The sequence below is a fragment of the Apaloderma vittatum genome, unplaced genomic scaffold, assembly GCF_000703405.1.
Source record: "Apaloderma vittatum isolate BGI_N311 unplaced genomic scaffold, ASM70340v1 scaffold1836, whole genome shotgun sequence".
In the NCBI taxonomy this organism is placed as follows: domain Eukaryota; kingdom Metazoa; phylum Chordata; class Aves; order Trogoniformes; family Trogonidae; genus Apaloderma; species Apaloderma vittatum.
The window spans coordinates 1457-28895 of record NW_009721003.1 but is presented as its reverse complement, the minus strand read 5'-3'; the positions used below and the strand labels follow the sequence as shown (position 1 = coordinate 28895).

The 27439-nt window shown below is 39.1% G+C and overlaps 1 protein-coding gene across 1 annotated transcript; it reads right to left on the bottom strand.

Annotated features, from left to right (window-relative positions):
* Positions 1 to 4476: 4476 nt before the first annotated feature.
* On the bottom strand, positions 4477 to 24954 carry LOC104269027 (synphilin-1-like). The gene is made up of 7 exons (XM_009871185.1): positions 24906 to 24954; positions 23617 to 23700; positions 19412 to 20274; positions 17575 to 17754; positions 14514 to 14627; positions 9152 to 9277; positions 4477 to 4650 (listed from the first exon to the last, which is right to left on the bottom strand). Exons 1-7 carry the CDS (start codon positions 24952 to 24954, stop codon positions 4477 to 4479), a joined length of 1590 nt encoding a protein of 529 aa, XP_009869487.1.
* Between the last annotated feature and the right edge of the window lie 2485 nt (positions 24955 to 27439).

Below are 27439 nucleotides of genomic sequence, written 5' to 3'. Positions count from 1 at the left end.
TTGTGTCGTGTCCGTCTCTACAACGACACTTACTATATATCTATATAACACCTACTACCACATAAAAACTCCTACAACAAAAACAACAACACCTTATTATACCACTACAACATTTTTTTGTCTATTTTTACAGCTACTGATATAAAATTTCAAGAGAAAATCATGGATTTTGTTTACAGAACACAAAAAAGTGGTGGTAACAGAAGATATTAAACCACTTTCTCATCTTCATCTTTTGACTCATGGTTTACTTTGATGTTTGCCTTGCCAGAGATTTTGGTTTGATAGTGTACCAAAAGGATTAACAAGTGTCTCGTTAATTGCTTTGCACATCCAGGTCTGCGAATGTAGGACACTGCAACCCTTTGGGAACATGGGTAGAATGGTTTATTATCAAGCAGGATTGTAAAAGAAGTCTAGAGAAGGATTATTTTTATATCATTAGTTCTGGCTTGGTGTCTTCAGGCTAGGAAAGCCCAAACAATACAAGTCATTACTGACAATGTCATTAGTGCTAGAAACCATGCATTCGTGCAGGTAGGAATTTGCTACACTGGTAGCTAAGGCTTTTTTAGGCAGATGAGATCACTGAGGGAGTAAGACCTATGGAGACCTCAGGAAATAAAATCAAAACCAATATTTGTGAGAAACTTTTGTGACTGTCCTAAGCATTTTGTTTAGTCCACACAGTCTTACTAGACCAAACTTCCATAATTATCAAGGGATGCATTCCAAAGCTCTTATTTTGAAGCCAGCAACAGCACTTTTTGTGGGCCTTTTAACCTATGGAAAGAATTGCTTGGTTGCTTCCCTCTTTGGGGGAAAAGTCTTAGTTAATCCTCTTGTGAAGATTAGATAGAACATTTGTAGTTACCACTTATTTTCTTATTTCAAATCTAAAGTGTTTTCTTTCTAAATGGAGACTTAGTCTCAACTTGTAAGGCTTTGCTACACTTCTCTGTATTTGTTATCTGAGCTGCTTTAGATCAAAGATCTGAAAGATGCGAAGAGGCAAAATGTGGTTTCTTTTCAGGAATGGCTCCAAAAAGTGTGATGGATTGGGATAACTTCTCTTTAGAACTACTCTGTGTTGCCTTGATGACTGGAAGAGCATGAAAGATGGTAGTTCCTTCTTTGGTTTAGGACCTTGCTAGCCGGATAGGTCTTGCTAGGTGTCCGTCTAAGTTTCTGTGCTGCTCTTATACAGTATCAACTGTTCCAGTATTCCTGTTGTTGGGGACATACGGCATTATCACAGAGAGGCTCTCACCTCTGTCTAATAAGGCAGCCAGAATAAAAGAAGATTGTATGATCAGCTCATGTTTACAGTAGCTGAGGGAAGGCTGGGAAGCACATAAGGGCTTTCTGCGTGTTGATACTGACCATTCAGGTAAAGCATCATGATACAGTTATAACTCCTCTGTCTCTAGAACAAGGTCTATTAACACCAGAAGAAGTAGATGGAGAAACCATAGGAAAGCCAATTCAGCTGCCCAAGTTGGAGTTACTCCTATGTAACAGCAATTTTAAGTGACTTAGACTTTAAACTGGATTTCCATCTGTTGCCCTGATACTTTCAGGATCTTCAGCAGTGCTGTATTCAATGATTTCTCCTGCTATGCTAGAGGTAAGGCCCTTTGAGGAGCTGACCAAGGCATGTACTTTGTACAAGACCCAGATTTTTACGCAATCCTCGGATTTTTCCAGCATTTTGGCTGCAAAACAGGCCAAGAGTCTTCTCCCATCATCTACTCTTGGCTGCTGAGCACGAGTCTCTGAATATGGTCCATTGCTTCTACCAGAGCCACTCACAGCTTGAGGACTGCAGCCCAAAAAGCCATGCAGAAGCTGCTCTCTCAAGCAGAAAATAGAGTATTTCACTGCCTCAGTAAACTGCAACATGGCTGCACAAGAGACTCACATCTCTTTGTACAAGAGGAAGAAAAGGCTGGGGCTGCACTTACTCGAGCTAAATCTGCAGCCTGAAAAAACCAGGCTGCTGAAGTGTAGCAGATTTTACTCCAGCTGAGACAAGCAAAGGAACCCACCAGATAAGAACCCTTTAAATGACTTCCTATGCAGGCAGTCTGTGAGATGACAAGGGGGAGACTTTGAAAAGTGTTAATGCTTTTGTCAGCAAAGTCAGAACTAGATTATTTCTACATGGGTAAACAGCCTGATGACTAACATATCAAGTCTTTCTTTTCCATATGAGAGGGAGCACTTTCTATCAAGTACTGGGTGATCACTGAAGAGAACTGAAACATGGAGAATCTGTGGTCTCCATCTCAACTTTCCAGCGGGTGTGTTTTTTTTGTGCTGAGTTACAGGGAAATAAACTCATTATATATTGAGACGAGTCAGATGCTGATGCAGGCTATTCAGGAAATACCCCGTGTTCTTTTTTTTCCCTTTGTATCAGCTGTTTTGTATATTTAAGTATTTCTCAGCAAGTGAACCAGCTGCAAAATACCCTGGTCTGGGGAACAGTGTCAGACTGTAAAACCATGAAAACTGCAAAAATTATAATAAGCCTTAGTTCACTGTATTTATGTGAGTATAAATGTAAATGAAGACTGAAAATAAGACAAAGAAAAGATGTCTTCATACTATAAAACTTTGACGTGCAATCATAAGAGCGAGCATCCTTCAAATGCAAGAAAGTATTCTGTAATGTCAGAGAGAACTGCTACTACACACTTCTTTTGCTGTAAAAACAGTATGAAATAGATAGCTAAGTACACAAAAAAGGGTGAATTGACAATACAGATAATTGTTACCCTTATTTTCAAGACATCCAGTTTGAAGCTATAAGTTTTATCACTGTAATGGGTTAGCCCCAGCTGGCAGCCAAGCACTCACACAGCGAAGCACTCACACTCATTGCTTCCATTCCTCAGTGAGATGGGGGCAGAAAATAGGAAGAACCGAGGCACAATCTTATTGGTCAAGATAGACAGCGATATCACTTATCAATTACTATTACAAGCAAAAGAGACTCAACTTGAGGAATTTAGATTAATTAATTGTCAATTAGCATAAATATTATGTTATTGATTCAGGTATTGGAAAACAAAAAGGGACAGCCATTTAAAATACCTACTCCTCCCCTTTTCCAGGCTCAACTTCACTCCCAGTTTTATCTTCACTCCAAGTCCCTCTTCTGCCCTCTCTCAGGCTTCACTCCAGACACCTCTATTCCCTTCTTGTTATTGCTGCAGGTGACACCTAGGCTTTTCATTAAGGCCATCAGCAGTGTAGATCAGGGTTTGTGTGCAGTGTTTTCTCTCTGCTGCTCTTTCCATCTCACTTTTTCATGTGCTCTAGTGTTGGTCCTTTACAGGTTACAGACCATTCGAGGAAGCACCAGCTCTGGTGTCAGCATACCCATGGGCTGCAGTCCTTTCAAGGAGTGTACCTGTTCTAGCATGGCTGCTTTATGGGCCACAGTTCCTTTGGGGTGTGCCTGCTCCACCATGGTGCACCTCCTGCTCCTCTACCCTTGCTTTTCCTTCTGTTATTCTTCTGTACCCTCCTCCTGTCTGGCATTTTCTTCCTTTCCTCAAGTAAATTTTCAATGGGGTGCCAGTGAACCCTGGTTGACAGGCTTAGCCATGTCCTGCAGTGGGTTGCTTGCAGAGTCAGCTGAACCAGCAGTGTCCAGCAAAGGGCAGCCCCTCATTTTTTCTCACAGAGGCCAGCCCTCCAGCTCCTCTGATGACAGAGTCTTGTAATTTATACAGAGTACAACCAACCACAAGCTGCTGGCATTAAACGATATAGTCTTCTCTAAACACTTTCTCTAAACACTGGACCGCCAGAAGCCGCTTTCATGGCTTGCGGTCGCTGACAAGCTCTTGGTCATGTATCTAAGCTGGAACAACATTAGGTAGGTGCTGATGGTTTCTAAGTGCCTTACAAGCCTACTGACATGCTAAGTCACAGTAACTGCATCTACAATAAAAGCAAACAATTGTATAAATTCATGTTTAAAAATAAGAGACTCTTTACAGAAAAAAAAAAAAATTAAAAACCATACTAAAATGTAAAAAACAGCTCCTATGAAGAAAAAACCAGAACATAAGGTATTTCCTGAGTAGCCGTTGCAGGCTTTGGTGACCTTCCAAGTCCAAAAAAATCCCCCTCCAACTATTTCCATTATTCCTCCCACCAGCAACATCCATCAATATAACTGGGAAGAGACACTCGCTGTATACAGAAGCACGCTATGTGAACAGATGTGATCCTAAAGTATGCAAACATACCCTTTTCCACTCTCTTCATCTATGTCCACAGCATAGATGTTCAGAGAACATCTGAAAAACTGAGCTTCTAAAGGTGAAAGGGCAGCAGGCAAGAGAGGAGAAATAAGGCAGAAAATATCATATATAAGAAGCAGGAAACTAACACTGCTAATCAATTCAAGACAATCAGGGTATTGTTTTAGGAATGTTCCCTTTGCTAACCATGAAACACTTACTCCTTCAGCTGCTTAGTCAGCTTGACAACCTGAGAGGCCAATGACATACATGTCTCCACAACTACTAAGTAGCGGGAGCACATGGTGTGCCCATGTCGCTCAGCACTTTGTGAGGGTTTCTCTCCCACGTGGTTTTGCATGGTGACATTTGCTCCATATTCAACCAATGTCTGCAGAAACACAAAAGGGAACATCAACACCTGTAAGTCTCCGCTGTGACTTCTGGTCAACCACAAGAACAGCTGGATGCAAAGGATTCCTGACAAAAAATGCTTGAAATTGTTGGTCTAACACAAGCATTTTTAAAAATCAGTCACTGACAAATCTGTATGCAGCTTGACCTCAAAACACGTAACACTAAAATCTATCACTCAGATGCAAGCATAACATAGAAGAGTGAGCTGTGGTTCTGAAGAATTGTAAAACCACTGTACTCCTACACCTTCCCTGGCAGTTTTCTGTTCACTTTTTTGTACAACATAGCATGACTTATAGCATTCCTACAGTGGATTGGACTACTACATGAAACTGGATACTTTGCACATGGTAGGCCTAGAAAAGAAGACATAGGCAAGTACAATTCAAAGGACATCAGTGCTAGACAAAATCAGGGTCTAGGGCAGTGAGAATAATCGTTAGCCAGTTTATAGAGGGTGGTGATAAGCTGTAATAGCTTACCAGGTCTGGTATCTGCTGTTCTTGGGATCTCTGCACCGCAAGGCATTGCAACCTTTAGAATCTCACTTTAGGAATGTCCTTGCTACAACATTTGCTGACTTCTTCTGTGGTTTAGCTCTCCATTTCCTACCACTACAGAATACCTGAGTTTAAAATACTCAGTGCAGCAGTCTCAATGTTCTTATTCATTAGCCAACTGATGTTTGGCCACGAAAGGTATAGCAGATACTTTCCAACAACACTTTTAGGTCAGACAGGCACAAATTTCTTTTGCAGAAAGAAATCTGTACAATGACGTTTTCAATCTGTTTGGGTTTGTTTGTTTGCTTGTTTTAATGCTAAAACAAGTCTTGTTGCTTTACACTTGCTTGGTTGCCTCCTACTTTCTTTTAAAGAGATACTCAAATATGTGCCAGCCTCCAGCCTTTAAGAAAAAAAATCCGAAAGGCTTATACTCTGATGTATAACCCTGTGTCACTTGCAGTACTAGAGGAGAACCCTTGTTGCTGGAAAACTCTCCAGGTTGTAAGCATGACATCTGAGTTACCTCTGGGTCTTGAATCCAGAGTGTTGTAAGGGCAAAAGAAGTTCTGTTAGGCTGACCTCAAGACATCCAATAACTGAAGCATGAATCGAGACCAAAACTTCACTCTTTCTGATATGTTTGTGACAACCAGTGTTATGCACTATTTAGAATCATAGAATTGTTTTGGTTGAGAAAGACCATTAAGATCATGAAGTCCAACCGTTAACCTAGAGAGCAGGTCCACCACTAAACCATGTCCCTAAGCACCACATCTACACATCTTTTAAACACTTCCAGAGATTGTGACTCAACCACTTCCCTGGGAAGCTTGTTCCAACAATTGACAATCTTTTTCATGAAGAAATTTTTCTTTATGTCCATTCTAAACCTTCTCTGGCACAACTTTAGGCCACTTCTTGTCATTTCACCTGTTACTTGGGAGAAGAGACTGATACCCACTTCACTATAACCGCCTTTCAGGTAGTTGTAGGGAGTGAGAAGGTCTTCTCTCAGCTTCCTTTTCTCCAGGCTAAACTACCCCAGTTCCCTCAGTTGCGCCTCTTAAGAATTTTTCTCCAACACCTTCACCACCTTTGTTGTCCTTCTTCGGACTTGCTCCAGCACCTCAGTGTCTTTCTTGGAATAAGCGGCCCAAAACTGAACACAGGATTCAAGATGTGGCCTCACTAGTCCTAAATAAAGGCGGACAATCATTGCCCTCGTTCTGCTGGCCATGCTAGTTCTGATCCAGGCCAGGATGCCGTTGACCTCCTTGGCCACCTGGGCATAATTCTGGCTCACGTTCAGCCAACTGTTGACCAAGTCTGTCACGTGCTTCTCTGCCTGGCAGCTCTCCAGCTACCCTCCACCAAGCCTGTAGCGTTGCTGGGGCTTGTGGTCGAAGGGCAGGACCTGGCATTTGGCCTTGTTGAACCTCATACAATTGGCCTCGGCCCAGCCAGGTGCCTCTGTAGAGCCTTCCTACCCTCACGCAGGCCAACAGTCCCACCCAACTTGGTGCTGTCTGCAACCTTATGCAACATGAATCATATCATAGAATCATAGACTGGCCTAGGCAGGAAGGACCTTAGAGATCATCTAGTCCAACCTCCCTGTCATGGGCAGGGACGCCTCATGCTCATACACATGCTCATAAACACACTGCATGAGAAGACTGGGGAATCGTTGACAGCCTGTGAACCTCCATCTTTCGTACTGTTACTTATAATTTCCCTGCCTCCTTTATCACTTCTTTCTTTTTGCCAGATAATTCGCTTTTAAATTGTACTATAAATTCATTGGGTAGAGGGCTTATCAGCACATCAAAACATCAGTTACACTTGCAACTGTGAGGTATTAATGAAGTGTCATTACTAACATTGTATTTTTTTGTTGTCATTAGACATCTTCACCATTTATTTTTCATGTTTTCATTTCAAAATAAAATACTTGACAAATGTCATCTTTTTTTTTCTGTTTTTTATTGTGTGAAATTGTTAAAATAGCTTTTATCGAGTTATATCTTCTCTACATCCAGATATATAAATATACTGCTGCAATAATAAGCAGCATATGTAGGTTCAGCCTAAGAATGTGCACAAATATAATTAACTAATGAGAATTGCCTAGCTATATTTGTTTTAGGGTTGAACTACTACAGATCTTCTGTCTTTGCAGTGGCCTAAGAGGTGCTGTGCATCAGTTCATGTACAGTAACAGGATTGACATGTTTACTGATATATATCTGAGTCCTTAGATTCTGAGAATTACTACTCCTTCTTAGACATGTCTTCCTCCCAAACTTAACTTGATCACTTAGATTTCTTGCCTTTCTGTCATGTGGTTATTTATTCTTTTGTCTATTCTTCAATTACTAACTTGTTTCTCAAATACTTTTCTGCAAACACCTGGAATAATTTTATTATTATTTCTTCTCCAAACTGTTTCACTCAAAGTGCCAACAACACCAAATATTGAAACGTATTTCTGTAACCAATGGTTCTACAGGGTACTTCCACAATTCAATGTAAAGTTGAGATGCTTCACCTAGCCACCAAGTTGAACCCTACAGCTTTTCTGACATGTTCACATTGAACACAGGTACTTACAGAGCTATCCAAACAACAACTCTAGGCAGCACTACAGGCTTGCGGAAGAGTGGTTGGGAAGCTGCCTGGAGGAGAAGCACATGGCAGTGTTGGTCAATTGCTGGCTGGATATGAGTCAAAAGTGTGCCCAGGTGGCCAAGAAGGCCAAGAGCATCCTGGCCTGTATCAGAAATAGTGTGGCCAGCAGGAGTACGACAGTGATTGTGTCCCTGTACCCTGAGGCCGCACCTTGAATCCTGTGTTCAGTTTTGGGCCCCTCACTCCAAGAGAGACATTGAGGTGCTGGAGTGTGTCCAAAGAAGGGCAACGAAGCTGGTGAAGGGATTGGAGAATAATGAGGAGCAGCTGAGAGAGCTAGGGTTGTTTTGTCTGGAGAAGAGGAGGCTGAGAGAAGACCTCATTGCTCTCTACAACTACCTGAAAGGAGGTTATAGAGAGGTGGGGATCAATCTCTTCTCCCAAGTTCCTAGTGATAGGACAAGAGGAAATGGCCTGAAGTTGCACCAGGGGAGGTTTAGACTAGATATTAGGAGAAATTCCTTTACTGAAAGAGTGGTGGGGCACTGGAACAGGCTGCCCAGGGAAGTGGTGGAGTCGCCATCCCTGGAAGTGTTTAAGAAACGCATAGATATGGCCTGTTGGGACACGGTTTAGTGGTCATGGTAGTCTTGGGTAGATGGTTGGAAGAAATGATCTCAGACAACTTTTCCAACCGTAATGATTCTATGATTCTTTAATTTTATTCACACCTGGCTCCCTTAAGTACTGTAGTTGTGTAAACATTCTCCATAGGACAAACTACCCTTCTCAGCAGCTCTGTACAACAAAACTACGTTGCTTTCAGTGGCCAAGCTGATTCATTTAGAATTAGTTAGAAATCACCATCATGCTGTATTGTTTAGCACAGATACATTCCAAGACTGTAAGTCTGGAAAGGATAGTTTACTGGAGGTGGAAATCCTTCAACATAGAAAAAAAATTATCTGTTAGACTTCCCCTGAGCCAGAGAGCTACAACTACTCACTAGAAAGAGAAAGAAAATATGAGAACAGTAAAAAGAGTACGCATGGCTGCCCATTTGTAATGTAAAAACATACACATTAGCTGCTTATGCATAAATGTAAAATCACACTTTCTTCTTGCAATACAGCAGTTACTTTAGTATAGCAAAATTAGGAATTGACAAACCAGAGCTTTTTGTTATTTCAGTCTGAGTCCTACCGATTTAAAGCTCTTCCTTCTAGTATATTTTAATGTATCAATAATTATTCCCACTTGTAAGTTCTCCTACAATCATTTTAATAGTTGTTGTCATTCAAGTTTGCTGTGAAGAGGTTTCTGATGCAGCGGTCACTCTACCTGTATGCATCCTAGATAGCCATGTTGAGCAGCTATGTGAACAGCAGTATTACCATCCTGGTCAACTTCATCCAGTGAAATTCCTTGTTCCTGCATAAACTGAAGAAGCCATAAAAGGATCTTCTCCTAGGGAGGGGGGGAAGAGATGTCACAAAAGATAAGAAATAATGAAAAGTTAAATATACTGGACAAATACTGTAATTAGTAGCATCTGTTACTAATACTGGCCAATAATTCCTTGTTTTCAGTCTCTCAAACTTCATAGGACTTCACAGGTCTTCATTTTTCTTTTTCCATTTTTTTTTAAGGAAATAAGCCATAATAGTTTCATTTGTTTTATAAAAAAGACATAATGGGAAAAATATGACTACTGTAACACATTCTGAGAAATTGTACATTAAAAAGCATGCAATTCTGTGAGTTGGAGAGGAGGCCTGAGGCAGAACAGCCTGTGTGTCAATCTGAAAATCAGATTGTGAAATTTGGTGAAACTTCACAAGACCCTCTGGAAAATTAAAACAGCGGTACGCGCAGATCACACTGCTGAGCAGCTAAATTCTTCAAATCTGTCATCAAGCCCCAGCTCCAGGCTGTTCTGCAAGAGGAGAAGCAACACAACTAAACCCAGGAAATCTCTCTATCCTGAGCTCTCAGTGTCTTGACTAATGGACCATTTGTATGTGCCTGCATGTTTTGAAGCCAAAACTGAGGTGTCAACTTAATTGTTTTTAACATTGAGTGTCTATGCAGGTGTAACACACATTTAACTGGGCATTCTTTTCTAATAATGGAGAGTTCATATATGTGCACTAAGCCTATTTTATTCCTTATTTTTCCCAGCAGGTTTATTTGGAAAAATCTTCTTTTCTCTAGGAACTTTCCTCACCTCTCCAAACTAAATTACATTGTGCCCTCCTGAGTGTCATACACATTGAAAATTTACAATAAATCTACAGATTACACAAAAAACGTGAGGTCCATTAAAGGACAGCAGACTACAGCTGTATTCTTAGATTTTGCATCAGAGTAGTTAAAGAGAATAAACTACTTTCTAGCTTAAAATTTTTTTATTTAAAGATGTATTTTTATTATCTTTCATTGATATCTATCACGTTACACTATCTAAGACCTCCAGTTCAAAAGGGCTTTGTAGATCCTAGTGTTGGTGAAGCAATTACAAATGCACACTTAACCTGCAGCACTTAGTAGTTACAGCGATATAAAAGTACGTAATTGCCCAGCGCTGGACATGGGTCTGTAAGAGTGAAGTGCATCTACATAAAACAGTACTGAAAGTCTAGCACCATCAGCAGTAATCATGTAGGAAAGAATAAAAATTAGGAAAGGAAATTCCAGCTAGGAATCTTGGGCATAAACCTCTTTTTTTTTTTGTATGAAATTACCACAGAAATTTTAATGCCAAGGTAATATAGACGGATCCTCATATTCTTTTAGGCATCCTCCGAATGATTCTGCCCATTCAAGCACCTGGGTCTCAGCTTACTACATCAGAGGGCTGGTCTGTCTGGAACTTATCTTCTTCCTACTTCCACTTTAACAGCAGTTTTGTTTTCATTACAGGGTGAAAGGTATTTTTACTTCTCCTTGGCTGAACGCCCAATACAGCTGACAGCCAGCATGGAGAGATGACTTCAGATCACATATCCCTTTCAAAATACTTTTGAGCAATTTCTCGAGATTCCTGTGGTGTTGGCCAGCAGCAAAGAAGGATTACACTACTCTTATGAATTTCCCTTATGTTTTATAAATTAAAAGAAAAATATTTTAGCAAAACTCATTTGCAGAACTGGAAAGCAACTATAGCTTTGAAATTATATATTTCTTTGGAACATGATATGGACCAGAATGTCAAGCATGTTCTGTAATTTTATGGTCACAATCAGCATGGAGCAAATGATGCTTTCTAGTCATTTATCTTATGAACATGGAAATAAAGTGCCTGGATAGCTAAATGCAGTCACCTGTATTTGGGGCTGTCTGTGCACCAACTGATGACAGGCAAAAGGTCAGAGGTCTACTCAAATAGTTTGTGTTTCTCTCAGATGACTTTGGTTTTTAAGAACTGTATCTTTAACACACACAAAAAAGAAGACAACTATTTCTTCCACCTACTTCTAGGGAAAATGAAAACATCATATACCTATATATATATATATCACTCTACTAACACAATATATATTTAGAACAAAAGGGTTCTTCGGAATATGTTTAGAGTCATCAACTCGATTTATTCAGACAAAATGGAGGTTAACAAAATTTGTCAGATTAAGATAATGGAAAAGAATCACATACTTGTCAAGTAACAGGAACAGATAAATACTGAAAAATTATTCAGTATGTCTGATAATTTTAAGACCTACAACAGTCTTACATTGTAGCAGTGGTTAGCACCCCACTGGCATATTCTAGACCTATAATAATTGTAACCTCCCTAAAAAAAGATTCTGGGAAAACGTCACAATACGTAATTTCTGTTTTGGGACAGGTTGCAGACTTTGCCTCCATCAGTTGGCTTTTGGAGCAGAAAGAACAACTAACAAAGACAATTTAAGTCATTAAATGGTCTACAAATGCAAGGATTAGCATGGTGAAGAGTACTGACTCTAGAGCTAATCCTAGTCCCATCACTTCATACTAATTAAATTAGTTGCCTTTCCCAGTATCCTTTCACAGTAGAGGAACAGGAGTAACAGAAAACAACACATTATCCTTGAAAAAAACGACATTAGGCAGGAAGGCAAACACCCTGAGGTGCAAAAAAGGTGTGTTGTTAGCCACTTCCATATTTGAATGTCATACACTCCTCCCCACTGTGGACTCCAGTGCTGCACCACTGAGAGGTGGTGCACAGAACTCTGCCGAGGTGCTCAGTCATGCAGTAGCTCTGGTTCCCCAAGTCCCTCTAGTCTCCCTGGAACTCAGAGGCCACAGACCCTTGGCACTCCCAATCCTCTGCCTCTTACCTGTGCAGTCCATGCTACCACAGCACCCACAGTGAAATCAGAGCCCTGCGAAGCTCTTAGGACCTACTATGCGCAGCCAAGATAGCACCATCATCTTCCTTCTGTTATATGTTGACCGTGCCAGAAACAGCTAGGACACAATCTGCCAGGTACCCATGATTTATGCCTGGCATGGAGAGGCCTGTGTACCACCATGATTGCTTCTTGCACAATGTCATGCTTACAGAATCTCTTGCTAGAAGTTATGCTGACCAGGCTAGAGGTTGACGTTCAGCTTTTCTCTTTTTTCCATCGGATGAACTTAATGTGGTCCAACTCTCACTGGAAAAATATAATATTGTTGAGATGTCTCTGGACTCATGCCATGACTGTGGTTTGATGACCTTTAACTTAGGAGCTTTGCCACGAACTCCCTTTTGCTGCCCATTCTAAATTATATTTATTAAAGAAAAATATGGTGCGCATGTCTAATGCCTAGGGAAACAATGGATGGATTGACTCCTTTAGAAAATGATTCAGTAACAGGTCTTCCTTGTGAAAATATTACTCTTGTAACTCTGCCAAGATCAGTGTTTACATGGATTATCTCTCATGTAAGTAATGGTAAAATAAATTAAAGCTTGAAGGACAGTGCCAACTACACACTTGATTTTTTCTCAAAGTTTTTTCTTCTTAACACAGTTGGGTAAGATAGTTTGGCATCCCTTCAGCCTCAACATTCCCTCATGTTTGCAAGATGTTTATGGATTATGAAAATAAAGATAATTAACAATACATGCAAACTTTCTCTGGAATTCAGCTAACTAAGAAAAATTGGCAGCAATTTATCTATCATGTTTTTAAATTTCATGGGCAGCCTATTGTAACTGGTTTTTCTTAACTGGTACAGCTTCTGTCCTGCTCTCAAAAGAATCTAGATAAAGTGTGCCAGATCTGTTCCTGGCAGAAGACAGTACAGCTCACTGAAAAAAACAAAACTTCACTGGATTTAGTTTGTATAAATACCTGTAGAGATTAGGACAAAATTAGGCTAATCAAGTGAAGGCACGAATGTAAGCTCACATGAAATTTTCTCTTTCGAACTTTTTCCTCCCAGTAGCAAGGATGACTTTCTTGAACCCAGTCCTGACCTGGCTCCTAGCCTCCCTATAATCTGTGCTGGGTTTATGGGCCAAAATTGCTACAAGAAGTGGGACACAATCAGTCAGTACATCCAGCACGGACCTAACTTGCACCAGTAACATCTGCATAGTAGGTGAGAAGAGAAAAGGCAAGGGAGATCTTTATGCAGCATGAAAACAACGGTGTTTGTGAGCCTAGGGAAACAGCAGGTGAAAGGGTAGGCTTCTAGCTCTCCAGCCTTTGAATCCTGCCCCCTCTTTTTCCTTCCCCCTCCAGTAAAATCATGCTTGGACAGGATCAGTTAACAGCAAAAATATGCCACAACAATTGCATAGCATTGAATGGGACTTTCACACTTGTGCACAAAAGAAAAATACAATTTTCTTAGTTCTCTCAGAGCATTTTGCTTGCTCTCTCTTAACAAGTATGAGAAAAAAAGCACTAAGACAAAAATAGTGGCCTTTCTGCATTTATCCTAATGTCTGTTGAAGAAACTGCATGATAATGTGGCCCATCTGCCACACAGATTACAGAAGAATAACCAATCACTACTCCTTGCATAGTAGGAGAGAAGGTCCTTTGAAGAGGGGTTATTGCAAGGTCTACTTAGGAAAAACAGAAATTTTGGTAAGAGAATGTGCTGCAATTAAGTGGTATACATTTTCCCAGACATTAGCAAAGCACTGAAATACTGTACTTCTGTGGTTTCTCATCATTAGATTTATAGATAAGATAGGTGTGGAACGGTATTGATTTACAACATATTTTTATATGCAATTTTCAATAAAACTGGCTAGAGCTAGACAGATGATGTTCAAGTTTCACCACATTTCACTGCCAATATACTGAATTCCTAAACAATTTGCCAACGTTTTTTGAGATTAGTGTCTCCTGAAAAGAGAATGTGAACTATCCCAAAATGTTCAATGTTTTTCTGATGTGTCCTAGCAGTCTCCCAGGGATCATGACAGCTAATCTCCTTAGATGTTCTTCAGATTGAAAGACTGGCCTAATATGCCAGATAATCTTCTCCTCGTCATTGCTTGAAGGTTAAAAAACAAAACAAAACAAAACAAAACCTAAGAGGGAAAATGCTGAAGAAAATACACAGATTAACTGGGAAAAGATTTTGCTATATTTGAACTAATTAAGAACACCTGTAATTAAAAGCCTCAAAATGCTAAGCATGCTTTAAATTGAAATTTTTGTATAAGCACTTAAATAATCTACTTGAAAGAAGTAAGTAAAAGTCATACCTGGCCATAGCAACCTGCATAATGAATAAGGCTTGGGTGGTCTTTTGAGCAACTTAATTCTGCAATAGCTTCTGTTTCACTCACCATCCATCGAACACATTCCAGCTGACCATTCTAAAAAAATTTTAAAAACCAATAATATTTAAATTCCAGGAAAAGCTTCTCATAATTATTAAAATGTTATGAAATTCCAGTTTGTTTGAAAATTTGTTCTTTCATTTGCTCTCACGTAATACACTTGTTTATCTTGTTGTCCTGGATCAATTATATTTGGCTACTGATTGCAGCAAAAGTGGCAGTGTGAAAGTGGTGGTCAAACAGTACACACACAATCCGGTCTCTATTCCCGGACTGCAAAACCATAGTTCGATTTCTATCACTTGTAGAGCAAGGCCCAATGACTAAAGGAGATAATTTGCTGGAGCAGAGTGAACAGCCTACCTACAAACTCAGGTTTTCATTGATCACTAATTAAGTCCTTGCTTCTTAAGATGTTCTCATGTTTGTAGTAACTGAACACCTAATCCTCATGGATCTGTAATAGATACTGCACAAACACAAATATGGAGATGGTTCTTGTCCTGAACATCTTTTACAGCCTAGTCTCAAGATTCCCAAGCTGTTATGCACACTCCTCATAGTTTACTATGAAGTGGGATATAGATACTAAGGAAAATAGATGAATGTTTTCTTCAGATCATGCTTGTGGCCTGGTATAGAGGCATTAACAGCTTCTCTTGCCGCACACACTTTTCACTGATGGCACCCTGCTAAATGCAGTTTGGCATGACCTACATTCCAGCCTGCTCTCACTTAATTTTTAACTCTCATGTTCATAAAGGCTATTATATTCTTTATAGCTGAAACAAGTATCTCAATTGCTCAGTCAAAACCTCAGCGAGGTCAATGTACTGTTTATGTGCATAAAATGGAAAAAGCTATCATGAGAAGGAAAGAAAAATCCATTTCAAGTTTGAGTTTTATTTTTATAAAAAAGGAGGAGAATGTCATAAAGACCAATCCATCTAAAACTATATGAGAAAAGAAAAACTGAAATAAAATTAACTTGATATTTGCCTTATTCCTCCCAGATGTAATGTATGTATATAAACACAAAAATGCACACCATTTTACTTTACTTACTTTCCTCTATTTCTCTCAATTTCAGTAACAAAAGTAAACCAAAGAGACTACTTCTGTTTTTTTATTATGCTAGAAAAATCCTCACTATCATATTTTGGTTCAAATGATACTGAGCATGACTAACTAATACTTTTAAATTTTGTCTTCTTTTGTATCACAACTAAGTAAAATATTTTTGTATTTTAAAATTAAGGTAAAGAATTATTAAAATTAAGTACCTGCTAAATACAGTAATTTTGTTAGTGTGGAAAGCATTTCTCCACAGTTAGTTAAAATAAACTATCAATATAACAGTACAACTGGCCATAATATGCCACCTCATTTTTACTCTTCAGCTCATAGCTCAAGGTCAGAAGCAGGTCTTGAATAAAAGGAATTAGTTTTAATTAATTCACTCCTTACAGGGAAATGCTATGCATCACCACTAAACTGCTGAAATTCTCTTTCACAGAAATTTATGTCCCTGCATACGAGTTTCCTTCTGTTCTGATAGTTATACCCACACGGTATAACATTATGGGAGTTATGATGATATAAAGTAAGAGCAAGAAGAAAAGAGTCCATTCCATCTGTATGCAAAACCACTTTGGGAGTAAGGATCAAGAGCAACAAAATTTAGTCATGCTAGATTACTTTAAGGCCCTCACAAAATTTTGCAGTGATTCAGGATAACTCCAGCCACGCAGGTCATCATTAGAAACACTTGGGCCTGAGTACTCTCACTTCCATGAAGAACTCCATTACATTTACACACTTTCCTGTGATGTCAAAGCATGGTCAAGTATTACAGAAACCAAAGGAAGTAATCATTAAAAAAGCCAGCCTTTCTGGAGAAAAAGAAAACACTTTTTACTGGCTTATAAACACATCATATACCTAGGCTGAAAAAAAACAAGAAAGAAAACAATTTCCAACTAAAATTTTAAGACTTTAAATTGGCAGACTAACTATTCAGTTTGGACATGGGCCAAGGAACTGAAGCTAAATACCATGCTTTTATAATAGCATTTCATTAGATATCAGTTTAATTTTATATTCATATGGCTTGTCTCAGAAAAAAACATTAAAAAAACAATCCTGAAACCCGCACCAGGGCCCTAGGTCACTGAAATCATGTCTCAAAGATGGAAACCTGCAAGTTGGAATCTACCAGTGCTCTGTCAGTTTCTAAAGTTTTCCCAAGAAGCAAATAAAAATAAAACCCCGGAAGAAACAGAAACTCTTCTATTATACTTCACTCCTTTCCTTGTTTCTTTTTATGGTACTTAGTCTTTAGAAGGAATGGCATTCAACCATTCAGTCTCACTTATTAAAGAACCAGAACCAGTATGATTAAATTATCAGCCTTCCTGTACACCACTATGCTTTATTTTAGTGCAGCAACACCACCAATTTTCACATTTTCCTACATAATAGGTTTCCCTGTAAGCTTTGACATTAATTTCTGCAGTTTCTGTCAGGTTGTTCTGTAAATGTACATTTTAACTTTAGTGAGATTGGTCTAGAAAACCAAGAAGTATCACCTCTATATGTGGATCAGAGGGATTTTTTATGCTTTGTTTTACAAGATTATTCTTGTATTTGTAAAAAATCAAGAAACTGTTATGCTCTCTAAAGAAACAACAGAGTCTGAGCTAAATGAAAGTTTCTTTAAATACCGTTTTTAGTCAGTTAAGTGATTTCAGAAAGAATGTCTGCATTGACAACAACATACAAAATGTCAGTGCTTTACAGCTGATACTGTATCCTGCATAGTAATTTCTTTTCTTGTGTTGTACCAGTTAACAGTTCTTTTTGCTCTCATTTAACAAAATGCTTGAAAAATAATATCCTGCTGGATGTATTACTTACTGTCATCACAGAAAGAAACTAAATGACCTCTTATGCCACATTACAGTAACGACAGAAACTAAGTTACCTTTATTGCTAATCCAGCTGGAGTTAGCTGCTCAATGTTTCTTTCATTCAAACAGTCTTCACCCATCAAAGAAGTGAGATGCTGCAGGCATTCTGCATGTCCCTTTGATGCTGCTACATGCAACAGATTGTTGTCACATTCATCATGGATCTTATCCAGATTATCTGCTGCTAAATGTGGCTGTTAAAAAAACCCCATTATGTTAGTTATAACTAAGGATAAAAAGATATGCAGAACATTAAGCCTCACAGCCTCAGACAAAAGTCAAATACAAAAATGATTCCCATAGACATGTTCTTTTACAACTCAAATGCAGGAGCTTTTCACTTCACTATATAGAACCTGGCTACTCTCAGCAAAACGTTTTAGAGGTGGGATGCTCACTGGCTTGATCTGCCATGTAGTTGCTCTCCTTCTCATGCAATTGTCATACAACAGTGAAAGATCTTGAGTAGCTTTAAATCTTTGTACTAGTGTGATCAAAGAACCAGCTGCAAAAATATCCTGATTTTCATAATTACTGTCCATTTTACTATTTTTTCTATCTTCCTCCCCTTCTTTTTTTGCATTATATTGATTAGTAGTTGAACAGAAAACATCCATGACTTCTAAAAGAAGTTCCTAATGAATTTTGTTCATCACAAAAGTGGCAGTTTGTGTTAAGTGCAATCTAAAATGTAGTTAAAACACATGACAGAATACTTTTATTTGATAGCTTGTTTCCATGAAAAATTTTTTTTGAATATTTATCCAAAGTACTATACAACCATGATGTAATATATCACTTCTGTCCAAATCCAATTTTGAGACAAAACAATTGAATTGAGAAACTCCAGAAGGAAAATGGAAGAAGGAAGCCAGCAATGATAAGTTCCTAGAACTGTGCAGACTTGCCAAAGTACTATTCAATGAGTCTACTTCATTCAGAGGTTTTCATCTGCTTGCAAAAATATATGCATTTTCCTTCTGTCTAGCTAGCTATCGATGACCTCTTTTTTTTTCTTATTTCAGAGTGAATTTAATCTGCTTTTATTTTTTACTGAGCAATTGAATATTCTCTTCTGCCTCTGTGTAGTCTTTGAATATCTGCCTTTGTCCTTGTTGCTATGCTAATAATGTGCCTTTGTGCTTGAGCTAGACTAGTAAACAGAGAAGCTAACAAAAATCTAACAAAATCAGTTCTTATACATACACTGTGCCTCCATCAGCCACTCTGAGTGGAGATCACATGCTCTGCATCATTCTGTTAACTTGCACCTAGTTACTCTGGAAACCATCGTGGATAGTGCCTGATCACAGTGCTGGAATTTACTAAAACACTTCATATGGGTCAGAGGCCAATGAGGTTTTAGAGAAAGCTCCTGCCCGAGAATGCTGCTGCAACAAGACAGCATAAACAGTCTTGAATAATAATCAGAACACAACAGAAGCCCCTCTGTTCCCATCATAAGGCTCTAAATAAAAACTGAGCTAAACTAGCAATAATCAAACAAAGCAACCCACAGATGTTGCGAAAGGGAAAACTCAATTAAGATTTAAATTCAATATTTAGGTGATCTCAATAGTTAAAACGTCTGCCTTCTATATGATCTTAGTGTACTGCATAAACTTGCAATCTTGGCCACGTTTACATAAAACTAGTATCTTGGGTTCGCTACGTATTTGATTTAAAGACCAAAACTTTCAATTTGGAAGCCCCTACGCTCAATTTCTACGGAGTGCACGAGATAAAAAGGGCAGCAGTTCAACATATGCACTTCATCAGCTTTGCTGGCTTAATAAACCACATCAAAGATTGCCCTTATTCTATGTGTTTTATGAAAAAGATTATACTTACCAGTAAAGATATTTGGCCTTCCTTTACAATGTTCAAGATGCTCTTAATTTTTTTCACCTCTTCGCTCCTCTCTTCTGGGCCCCCTGCACTGTTCCAGTTCATACTCAGTTCCTCTAGCTGCTTGTTTTCCGCCACTGCCGTCTGCAGGTGGAAAGTCCTCAGGTGGCAGTTTGGCATTGTCTTCTCAGTTTGGTGAGCATGAGGATCAACAAATGTCCTGCTGAGAAAGCCCTTGCCCTGGGCTTCAGACTCATGGGCTGAGCTACACTTAACTAAGGGCTGGGAAAGCTCTAATTCTTCTGTGACATGCTTGTGTTGGTCAAGGACAATGGGCTGCGCTTTTCTCGGCTGAGTGCCTTTCACAGGGGACAGCACACAGAACTGCGTCCCGCCAGCGGGCGAGCTCTCCGTGCTCCCTGCAGAGCAGGTCTTGCTGCTAAGACCATTCACTGTTGAACATATACCTAGAAGTTTTTTCTCAGGAGTGACTTTTGTAAAAGGAACAAGTTGCTGGCTTGATTTAATGTAAGGCACATCCAAAATTTCATCCATATCCAGGTCATAGTGCTCCAGCTCCCCAAGCAGAACAGCGGGCTCGATGTTTTTGCTTTTAAGGCTCTCTCCTTCTCCTGGACTCTGGTCACCATTTGGAGGTGCAGATTGAGATTCGCTACCTTTCTGGTATTCTCCCTTCTGGTTCTTCTGGTCATCACTTTCATTGTTCTCAGAGCTTTCTGGCTGGTGCTTTAATGGGGAAACCCTCTTCACTGGTCTGAATTTATTGCACACATCCGCAATTCCTGTTGGTTTTTGTGCATTTGCGATAAGAGTTGAGACTCCACAGTTCCAGCTGCTGCTGGAAACTAGAGACAGAGGAATGTGACTTAGAAGTGATTACTACCAGACGTGTGACATGATATAGCATGCTTTAAAGATATACCTGGCCAAACACAGAAAACAAGAATTACATGACAACATGCCACATTCTTATCTGAGCAGATTTAATGGCTTCTCAATGAAAACAGCTAAAAAATTTGACACTCCAGAAAAGAAACTTTCTTCAAACAAGACATACTTCATACCCAATTACAAATAAAGCAGTTTTAATCAAGTAGTAGACATCAATAAGAGCTTAGTGGTGTTTATGGTAGTCCTGCCCAACTATGTTAGTTTGTATTACACTTTTTTAATTGCATGGAGATGCATCATAAGAGTAGGATGATGTTCTACGAGGTCAATAAAAGACTTAGTCAAAACTTTTTAGTGGATTTGTTTTAACAACAGCAACAACAATTTAGTTTTTAAGGCCTGTTATCTGTGGGAGATATATTTTTCATATAAGACCGGGAAATTCATATGAACAGGGATTGAGAGCTGGAACTGTTCAGCCTGGAGGAGAGAAAGGTCAGGAGAAATCTTATTCTTTTGTATAATTACATGATGGAAGGCTATGGAGAAAAGGGAGAGAGGCTCGTCTCCATGGCGCCCAATGACAGGACAAGAGGCAATGGGCACAAACTGAAACACGCGAAATTCCATCTGAACACAAGAGAGCACTTTCTTACCATGAAGCTGGTCAATCACTGACACAGGCTGCCCAGAGACATTGTGGAGTCTCCATCTGTGGAGATACTCAAAATCTGATTGGACACAGTCCTGGGCTTGACCTGCTCTAGTTGACCCTCCTTAAGCATCGCCTTTGGACTAAATCATCTCCAGTGGTCCCTGCTGACCTTAATGTTTTTGTGATTCTCTGATCTGAAAATTAAGCCTACTTATTCAGATATGATGTTTCCTTTCTCACTTCTCTCTCTGTAGGCCCTCTCCATATTCATATATATAACATATATATGTACATACACACACACAGACACATATATATAGCTCTGGACCTTCCAGATCAGTATTTCAGTGCACTGCAGGATACAGAGTTTCACCAGCGAATCTGACTTGCAGAGAAGACAGGGAGCTTAAGTCGCCTGAACATTAAATCCTACTGAACTGGAACTCAATCCGACTGAACTTGCACTCTTTCACACAGTCCCAGCTGGTGATATTTATGATTTCCATAACCAGCAGAACTCTGGCAAAGAGTTTTCCTTATTTTGTTATTTTCAGTTGAAGTGAAGCACTAAACCCACTAAAGCTTTTAGCCAATTTCTATGCCCTTTTCAATATACACCAAGAGTTAATGCATTCTGAAAGTCAAGGATACTGTTTAAACATAACAGATTTATTACACTTGCTAACTGTGTATCAGTGGGATCTAATTTGTGGTCAAAACACACAATTTGCCATGAACACCTTTCTAAAGAAACAGATACACACACTTTCAGTGCAACATTAATGTCTGAAGTGAAAGATTAGTATCGCTTAGTAGTTACAAATGTCTGAAAATTACCTTAATACTTTTGGAAGCGCTTAAGAATACATTTCCGAAGAAGAAATAAAAATAATAATAATCAAAAGGCATGTAACTTAGTGGGCCAATACAAAGAATGCACTGTACTGACTTATTTATGCATTGTATAAGATTCTAGGTTCAAAGGCCTACACTTTTATGTTGGTTTTATTTACATGTGAAATTTTTTCCAAGTGATACAGGGAAATGGATACCATATGTTTCCCAGCTGTTTTGTTCTGACAGGAACTATTAAGCACTCAGTATGGAAACGAATTCTGTCTGAGTTTTATGAAAACACTGCTTTCAACACAGGGGTCTAGACAGAGGAAAAGGCATCAACATTTTGTTTGTCTTCACTTTATTTAAGCTTACGTTTATTTTCTTGTTTGGTCTTCTCCACTTTCTAAACTCAATAACACACATTTACATAAACGACTGAAGATAAAATTGCAAAATCGGACACTGCAAAGAAGCTAAAACCTGTGTTACAAATCTGTCTCAAATCATTGCAAAGTCATATATTTATCTTCTTCTTCATTACCGTTAGAGCAGAGTAAGGTAATGCAATTTTTTTCACTGTTTTTCTTCCCAACACGTCCTTACAAGCACTGTTTATCCAGAAAATGAGCTGGAACTCCAAGAACAGTTAGTAATATTTTTTTACTGACTTACAAACATCACTCTTCATTTATCTGGCATGATGAATTTACACCGTACTTAATAAAAGATTAGAATATTAGCATTTAACCACCCAGCAGTGCAGAAGGAAGCAAGTCAGACCAGTAGACACCATCCTTCTTTGTGCTATTTTCTACTTAGGTGATGTGCAGTATGCATCAGTACTTAGGCAGTTACAGCATGGTCTCCCCACACACAACACCAAAACCATAGGCCAGAGTGGACCAGGGCACAGTTTCTGTCTCTTCAGTTCTGCTTTCAGATGCTCGTTCCCTGAAGAAGCAAAAGCAAGTGCTGCCCATATCCTCCAAAGCATCAGCACAGCAGGAGCTATGTGAGCCGCCTTCAACAGCTGCTCCACGGGGGAAAGCCTCTTCCTCATCTATCCATACTTATGAACTCGGGCAGGACCCATTAAAAGTCTGGGTCAAATAAACTCTGTGTGGTTCTTTTATAAACAACAGTAAAGGATGTTCTGAGTTTAAGGCAGGGGACTACAATGTGCAGCAGCTAGTTGGATTCCAGAATCTGACAAGTAAGTCTGGTATAATCTCGGATAAGCGGCAACTCTTCTGCGCACCAGTATTTCAAATGTAAAAAGCTGCTGACAATTTTTTTTTTCCAGCTATGGAAAAAATTATGTCTTTAACTTCTATTGATTAACATGAGAGATTTGGGCACTACTGTCACAATGTTGAAGTAAAAAGGGAAAGTGACAAAAACACTGGGGTAACTTCATTCCCATCAGCGAAGAAGTGCCGTGCTAACTTATAGACCTGTGGAGCCAAACCATCTCCTTGGCACTAAACAGAAGAGTATCTGATGAAAAGCAGCAAGGGCTAAATTTGCAAAAGCAGTTTTTCACTGTATATTGTGCTCTATGCTCTTCTTGAGGAAAAAAGGTAAAATGTGAATAAAGAGGCCTATAGGCTTATTTATAGGTTTTGGGTGTTGGGTTTTGGGGGTTTCTTGGTTTGTTTGGTCTAGTTTGCTTTTTAAATTTATTTATATAGATGTCCTATAACTACTGGTGGACAATAATCAGAAAAGGGAACAATTAGGAAGCAACTTATCTTGCAATTTAATCACTTCATCACACTTTATTTTAGGAAGCAATATTTACCTTGAACTTTCTCAAAAAGATTGTTATGTTTCCAATTAGAAGCATCTGTTGCCTTCAGAGCATTTTTCAACATCATCTCTGTTTCTAGGGCATGGGGAAGTAAGAAGGGGGGTTTTAACTAGTATACAAGCATCTGTAGAATTGTAGGGTAACCATATGAATTTCATCCAAACATCAAGACTATCTCAAGCACAGATGAAACTTTACCCTTGTGACAGGCAGTTTCTGTTATACTTACAATCTAATGCCAAATATCAGAATACCTTTAAATTGTCCTGAGTATAATGAAAATAACAAAGAACTCAGCTTTTACTTCAGCTTTATAAGGAAACTACTACTGAAAATCATTGCGTGCGTGCAAAAGCCTGTCTCCCTGGCATATGGGTACAGTAACATTCTTCAAATGATAATGGCTTCATGAAGTTTACAGTCCTGGTGACACAAATAGGAGGTGGCAAAAGCATGTCTATCATGCATCACTACCATTACAAAGTAAACTGAATATACCACAGAGTGGTATTTGTAGATACTGCTGTGCCAGGTCTTTGTGAACCCAAAATGACTCACACTCAGAGAGCACTGACTGACTGAGAAAATGGTCAAAGTCCTAACAGTGTGTTTCTGTCACCATCACCATGGACTCATTTAGTTTTACATTTTGACCGATGTTCTGTCGTCATGACTGGTGCTATTGAACAGCTCGGACATAAAACAGGCAGTGGTGCAGGCAAGCAGAAAAGTGGATGTAAAGGTCTGAGTCATTTGCAGATCAAAAGGCAATGGGCTCCATGTTGCTCAACTAGGTCTACACTGGTTTAACAGGGAAGCAAAAGAGTACTATGATACACCCTTCAATTAAATCTGTGAGCCTTTTTAGCTTGCTGTCTCTATAAACTCCATAATTGTGCAATCACAAACCACCATAACACTGAATAATCGAGAAGAATACGCTGCTTGGGCTCTGGAGCTGAGAGTCCTGGACTATGGTAAGACCACTGATTTTATTATGTCTAACACGTCTTTCAACTGTCTATGAAGCTCTGAGGTTGAAACACTGTTATTTCTTGCTAATAGGTAAGTATGAGCATTATTGTTGCTTCCCTAATAACACTTCTTAAATGTAACTTAGTTGCAGTGTTCATTATTGTACAAACAGAGGCAATCAAAAGAGACTTCAAGGCACGGAGGCAGATGCTACGAGGATCAAGTGCTCAAGTCGTGTTTACCTCAATTCCTTCAATTGCAAGGAAAAATACTGAGAGGTTCAAAAAAAATCAAGAGATTAATACTTGGCTTAAATGGTGGTGCCAACAGTCCAATTTTGGGTTTTTCAGCCATGGGGACGTCTACACAGCACCTAGCCTATTGAAATAAGATGAGGTTCAGATGTCTGTGAGGGGATCCTGGGTCATGAGCTGGCGCTGCTCATTGAGAGATCTTTAAACTAGTTATGAAGGGGGAAGGGGTTACAACCATATCATGTGAAGACAACCCTGGGAAAGGTGTAGCAACATTGGGAGCAACACCATTATCCCAGCTGAAGTGCAGCTGTACTTCATCGGGGGCTTCAGGTACTTCACCAGGGGCCCAGCTCAAATGCCTTTACGTGAATGCACACAGTATGGGCAAGAAACAAGAGGAGCTGCAGATGCTTGTGTGCCTGCAGTGCTACGATCTAATCAGCATCACAGAGACATGGCGGAGTGACTCCTACAGCTGGTGTTTGGAATTAAAAGGGTGTAAACTCTTCAGGAAGGACAGACAGGGTAAATGAGGAGGGGATGTTGTCTTCTATGTCCATGAACAGCTAGAATGTATGGAGCATGATGAAAAGACCAAATGCCTGTGGGCCAGGGTGAAAGGAAGGGTAGGAGATATTATAATGGGGGTCTGCTACAGACCAGCTGACCAGAAGGACCAAGTGGATGAGGCCCTTCATAGGCAGATAGGAGTCGCTGCTTGTTCACAAGTCCTCGTCCTCGTGGGGGACTTTAACCACTCCAGTATCATTTGGAGAGACAACACAGCAGGCCATATGCAATCCAGGAGATTCCTGGAATGCATTGATAATGACTTCTTTCTCCAAGCGGAAGAGGAATCGATGAAGAGAGGTGTCATGCTAGACCTTGTTCTCACTCCCCATAACTATTAAATATTTTTAAATGAAATATTTCACTATATTGCTCATGTACTATGATTTGTTGGCCTGCACTAGGTATATACAAAGTTTAACAATGATTTTTTACTGTCCTCTGAAAGAAATGCCTGAGCTTCCTCCTTCTAGGTATGACTTCAGCAGAGACTCATGAATCAGCTAAGACTCGTACTCATTCCAGGTTCTGACTTTATATGTAGACACTGAGGCGGTGTCTACATTAGGCACACTTTTAGAAAATTCCTTATCGTTGTTATCGCCAATTTATTTCCAACACTGGCAACAATATTGGGGCTCCAAGAGATAGAGAAAGGGATGTCACTTACATATTGATGGATAACCAAAACCAGTTCTGAATATATATTTACTGTTTTACTAACATAACTGAAATAATATTTAACAACTCTAACTGTAGGTGGCACTGTTTTACAGTTTTAATATATTAATAACTTCCAGGAGTACATTTTAGGGTTCTTTAACACAAGCTCTTTAGCATGAGAACCTGAATTAAAGAACAACCCTGCACAGGTAAGAATAGAGAGGGTTTACTCCTATTTAAGTGGAATTTGAAGCCAGTCCAAATAAGAAAGAAAGGGTAAACAGGGTAATTAATAATTAATCCTTTTAAATAACAATGCATGTTTTTCAGGTAATTCAAACATCAACAGGAGCTTCCTGTCTTGACTTGAGGAAGAGCACTACAAAAGCTGTCATTTCTAAAGTAGAGAATATGTAAAAGGCAAAGAAAATTTCAAAATTAATAAATTGGGTTTTACCTTGTCCAGACAGATCTCAAGATGCAGGGAGGTAAAATAACTGAAAAATCAGAGAAGGTCATTCTGGCACAAAATGAGTAAAACGGGAAGAGAGAAGATGTGGAAACATCGTAAGAAAAGGGCTTTTATATAGTGGTCACAATTGTCACTGCATAGTAATAATTTATTTTTTTTTCCTAAGAAAATTTTGCAGTATTCTAGCAAGGAATTATCCAATCAGTATTGTTTTGTTTCAGACATATTTACTTGGGAGGTATGCAGAGCACAACAGACTGTGAAATTAGTGCCATATAACACTGCCGCTAGAGCACATTTTATTTTAATTTCTCTTATAGCTAAAAAGCGACCAAAAGCCTGAGACAGAAATTGTGTGTAATTTTATATTCACTGTTTTATTTCTTTTTCTCAATCAGGAAACTAGTCCTCTGAATAACTAATCTTCCCATTTGTGAATGACAGTTACTATGGAAGTTAATAAATCTGTGCAGAAAGGTAACTGCTGGAGATTAGAGATGAACTTGCTTTTATCAACCTGCAAATAAAGATCTAGAGTAGGATATTACCCTCATTTGAGATATACAGTTAATGACAACCAAAAGTCATCACAGCTGACAGAATATACTTCAACAATGCTATGGCTCAATGAAGCTTGCTGAACACAGATGTCTTGAACCACTTGCTCAAGTGGCCTTAGAAAAGCTGTCCAGAAAGAAAGCAACAAACTTCTTGCTTAATAACGAAAGCATTCTGCATTAGGTAATGTCGGAAATCAGAGCAGGCTGGCTAACACTTCATATCAGAAAAATGAGTTAGCTAGATCTTTTTTAAACCACATTCTTTAATTTTTTTTCTTTGAAGAAGAACAATGCCCATCTTAATGGTTATTATGCTA

Excerpts from the sequence above, each read along its gene's own strand:
- LOC104269027 (XM_009871185.1), bottom strand. The coding sequence starts at position 24,954 with ATGGCTGAAAAACCCAAAATTGGACTGTTGGCACCACCATTTAAGCCA. Across the intron at positions 9,278-14,513 it reads ATGCAGGTTGCTATGGCCAG|GAGAAGATCCTTTTATGGCT; the intron begins GTATGACTTTTA and ends CCCCCTCCCTAG. Across the intron at positions 4,651-9,151 it reads GCTATCTAGGATGCATACAG|ACATTGGTTGAATATGGAGC; the intron begins GTAGAGTGACCG and ends GTGTTTCTGCAG.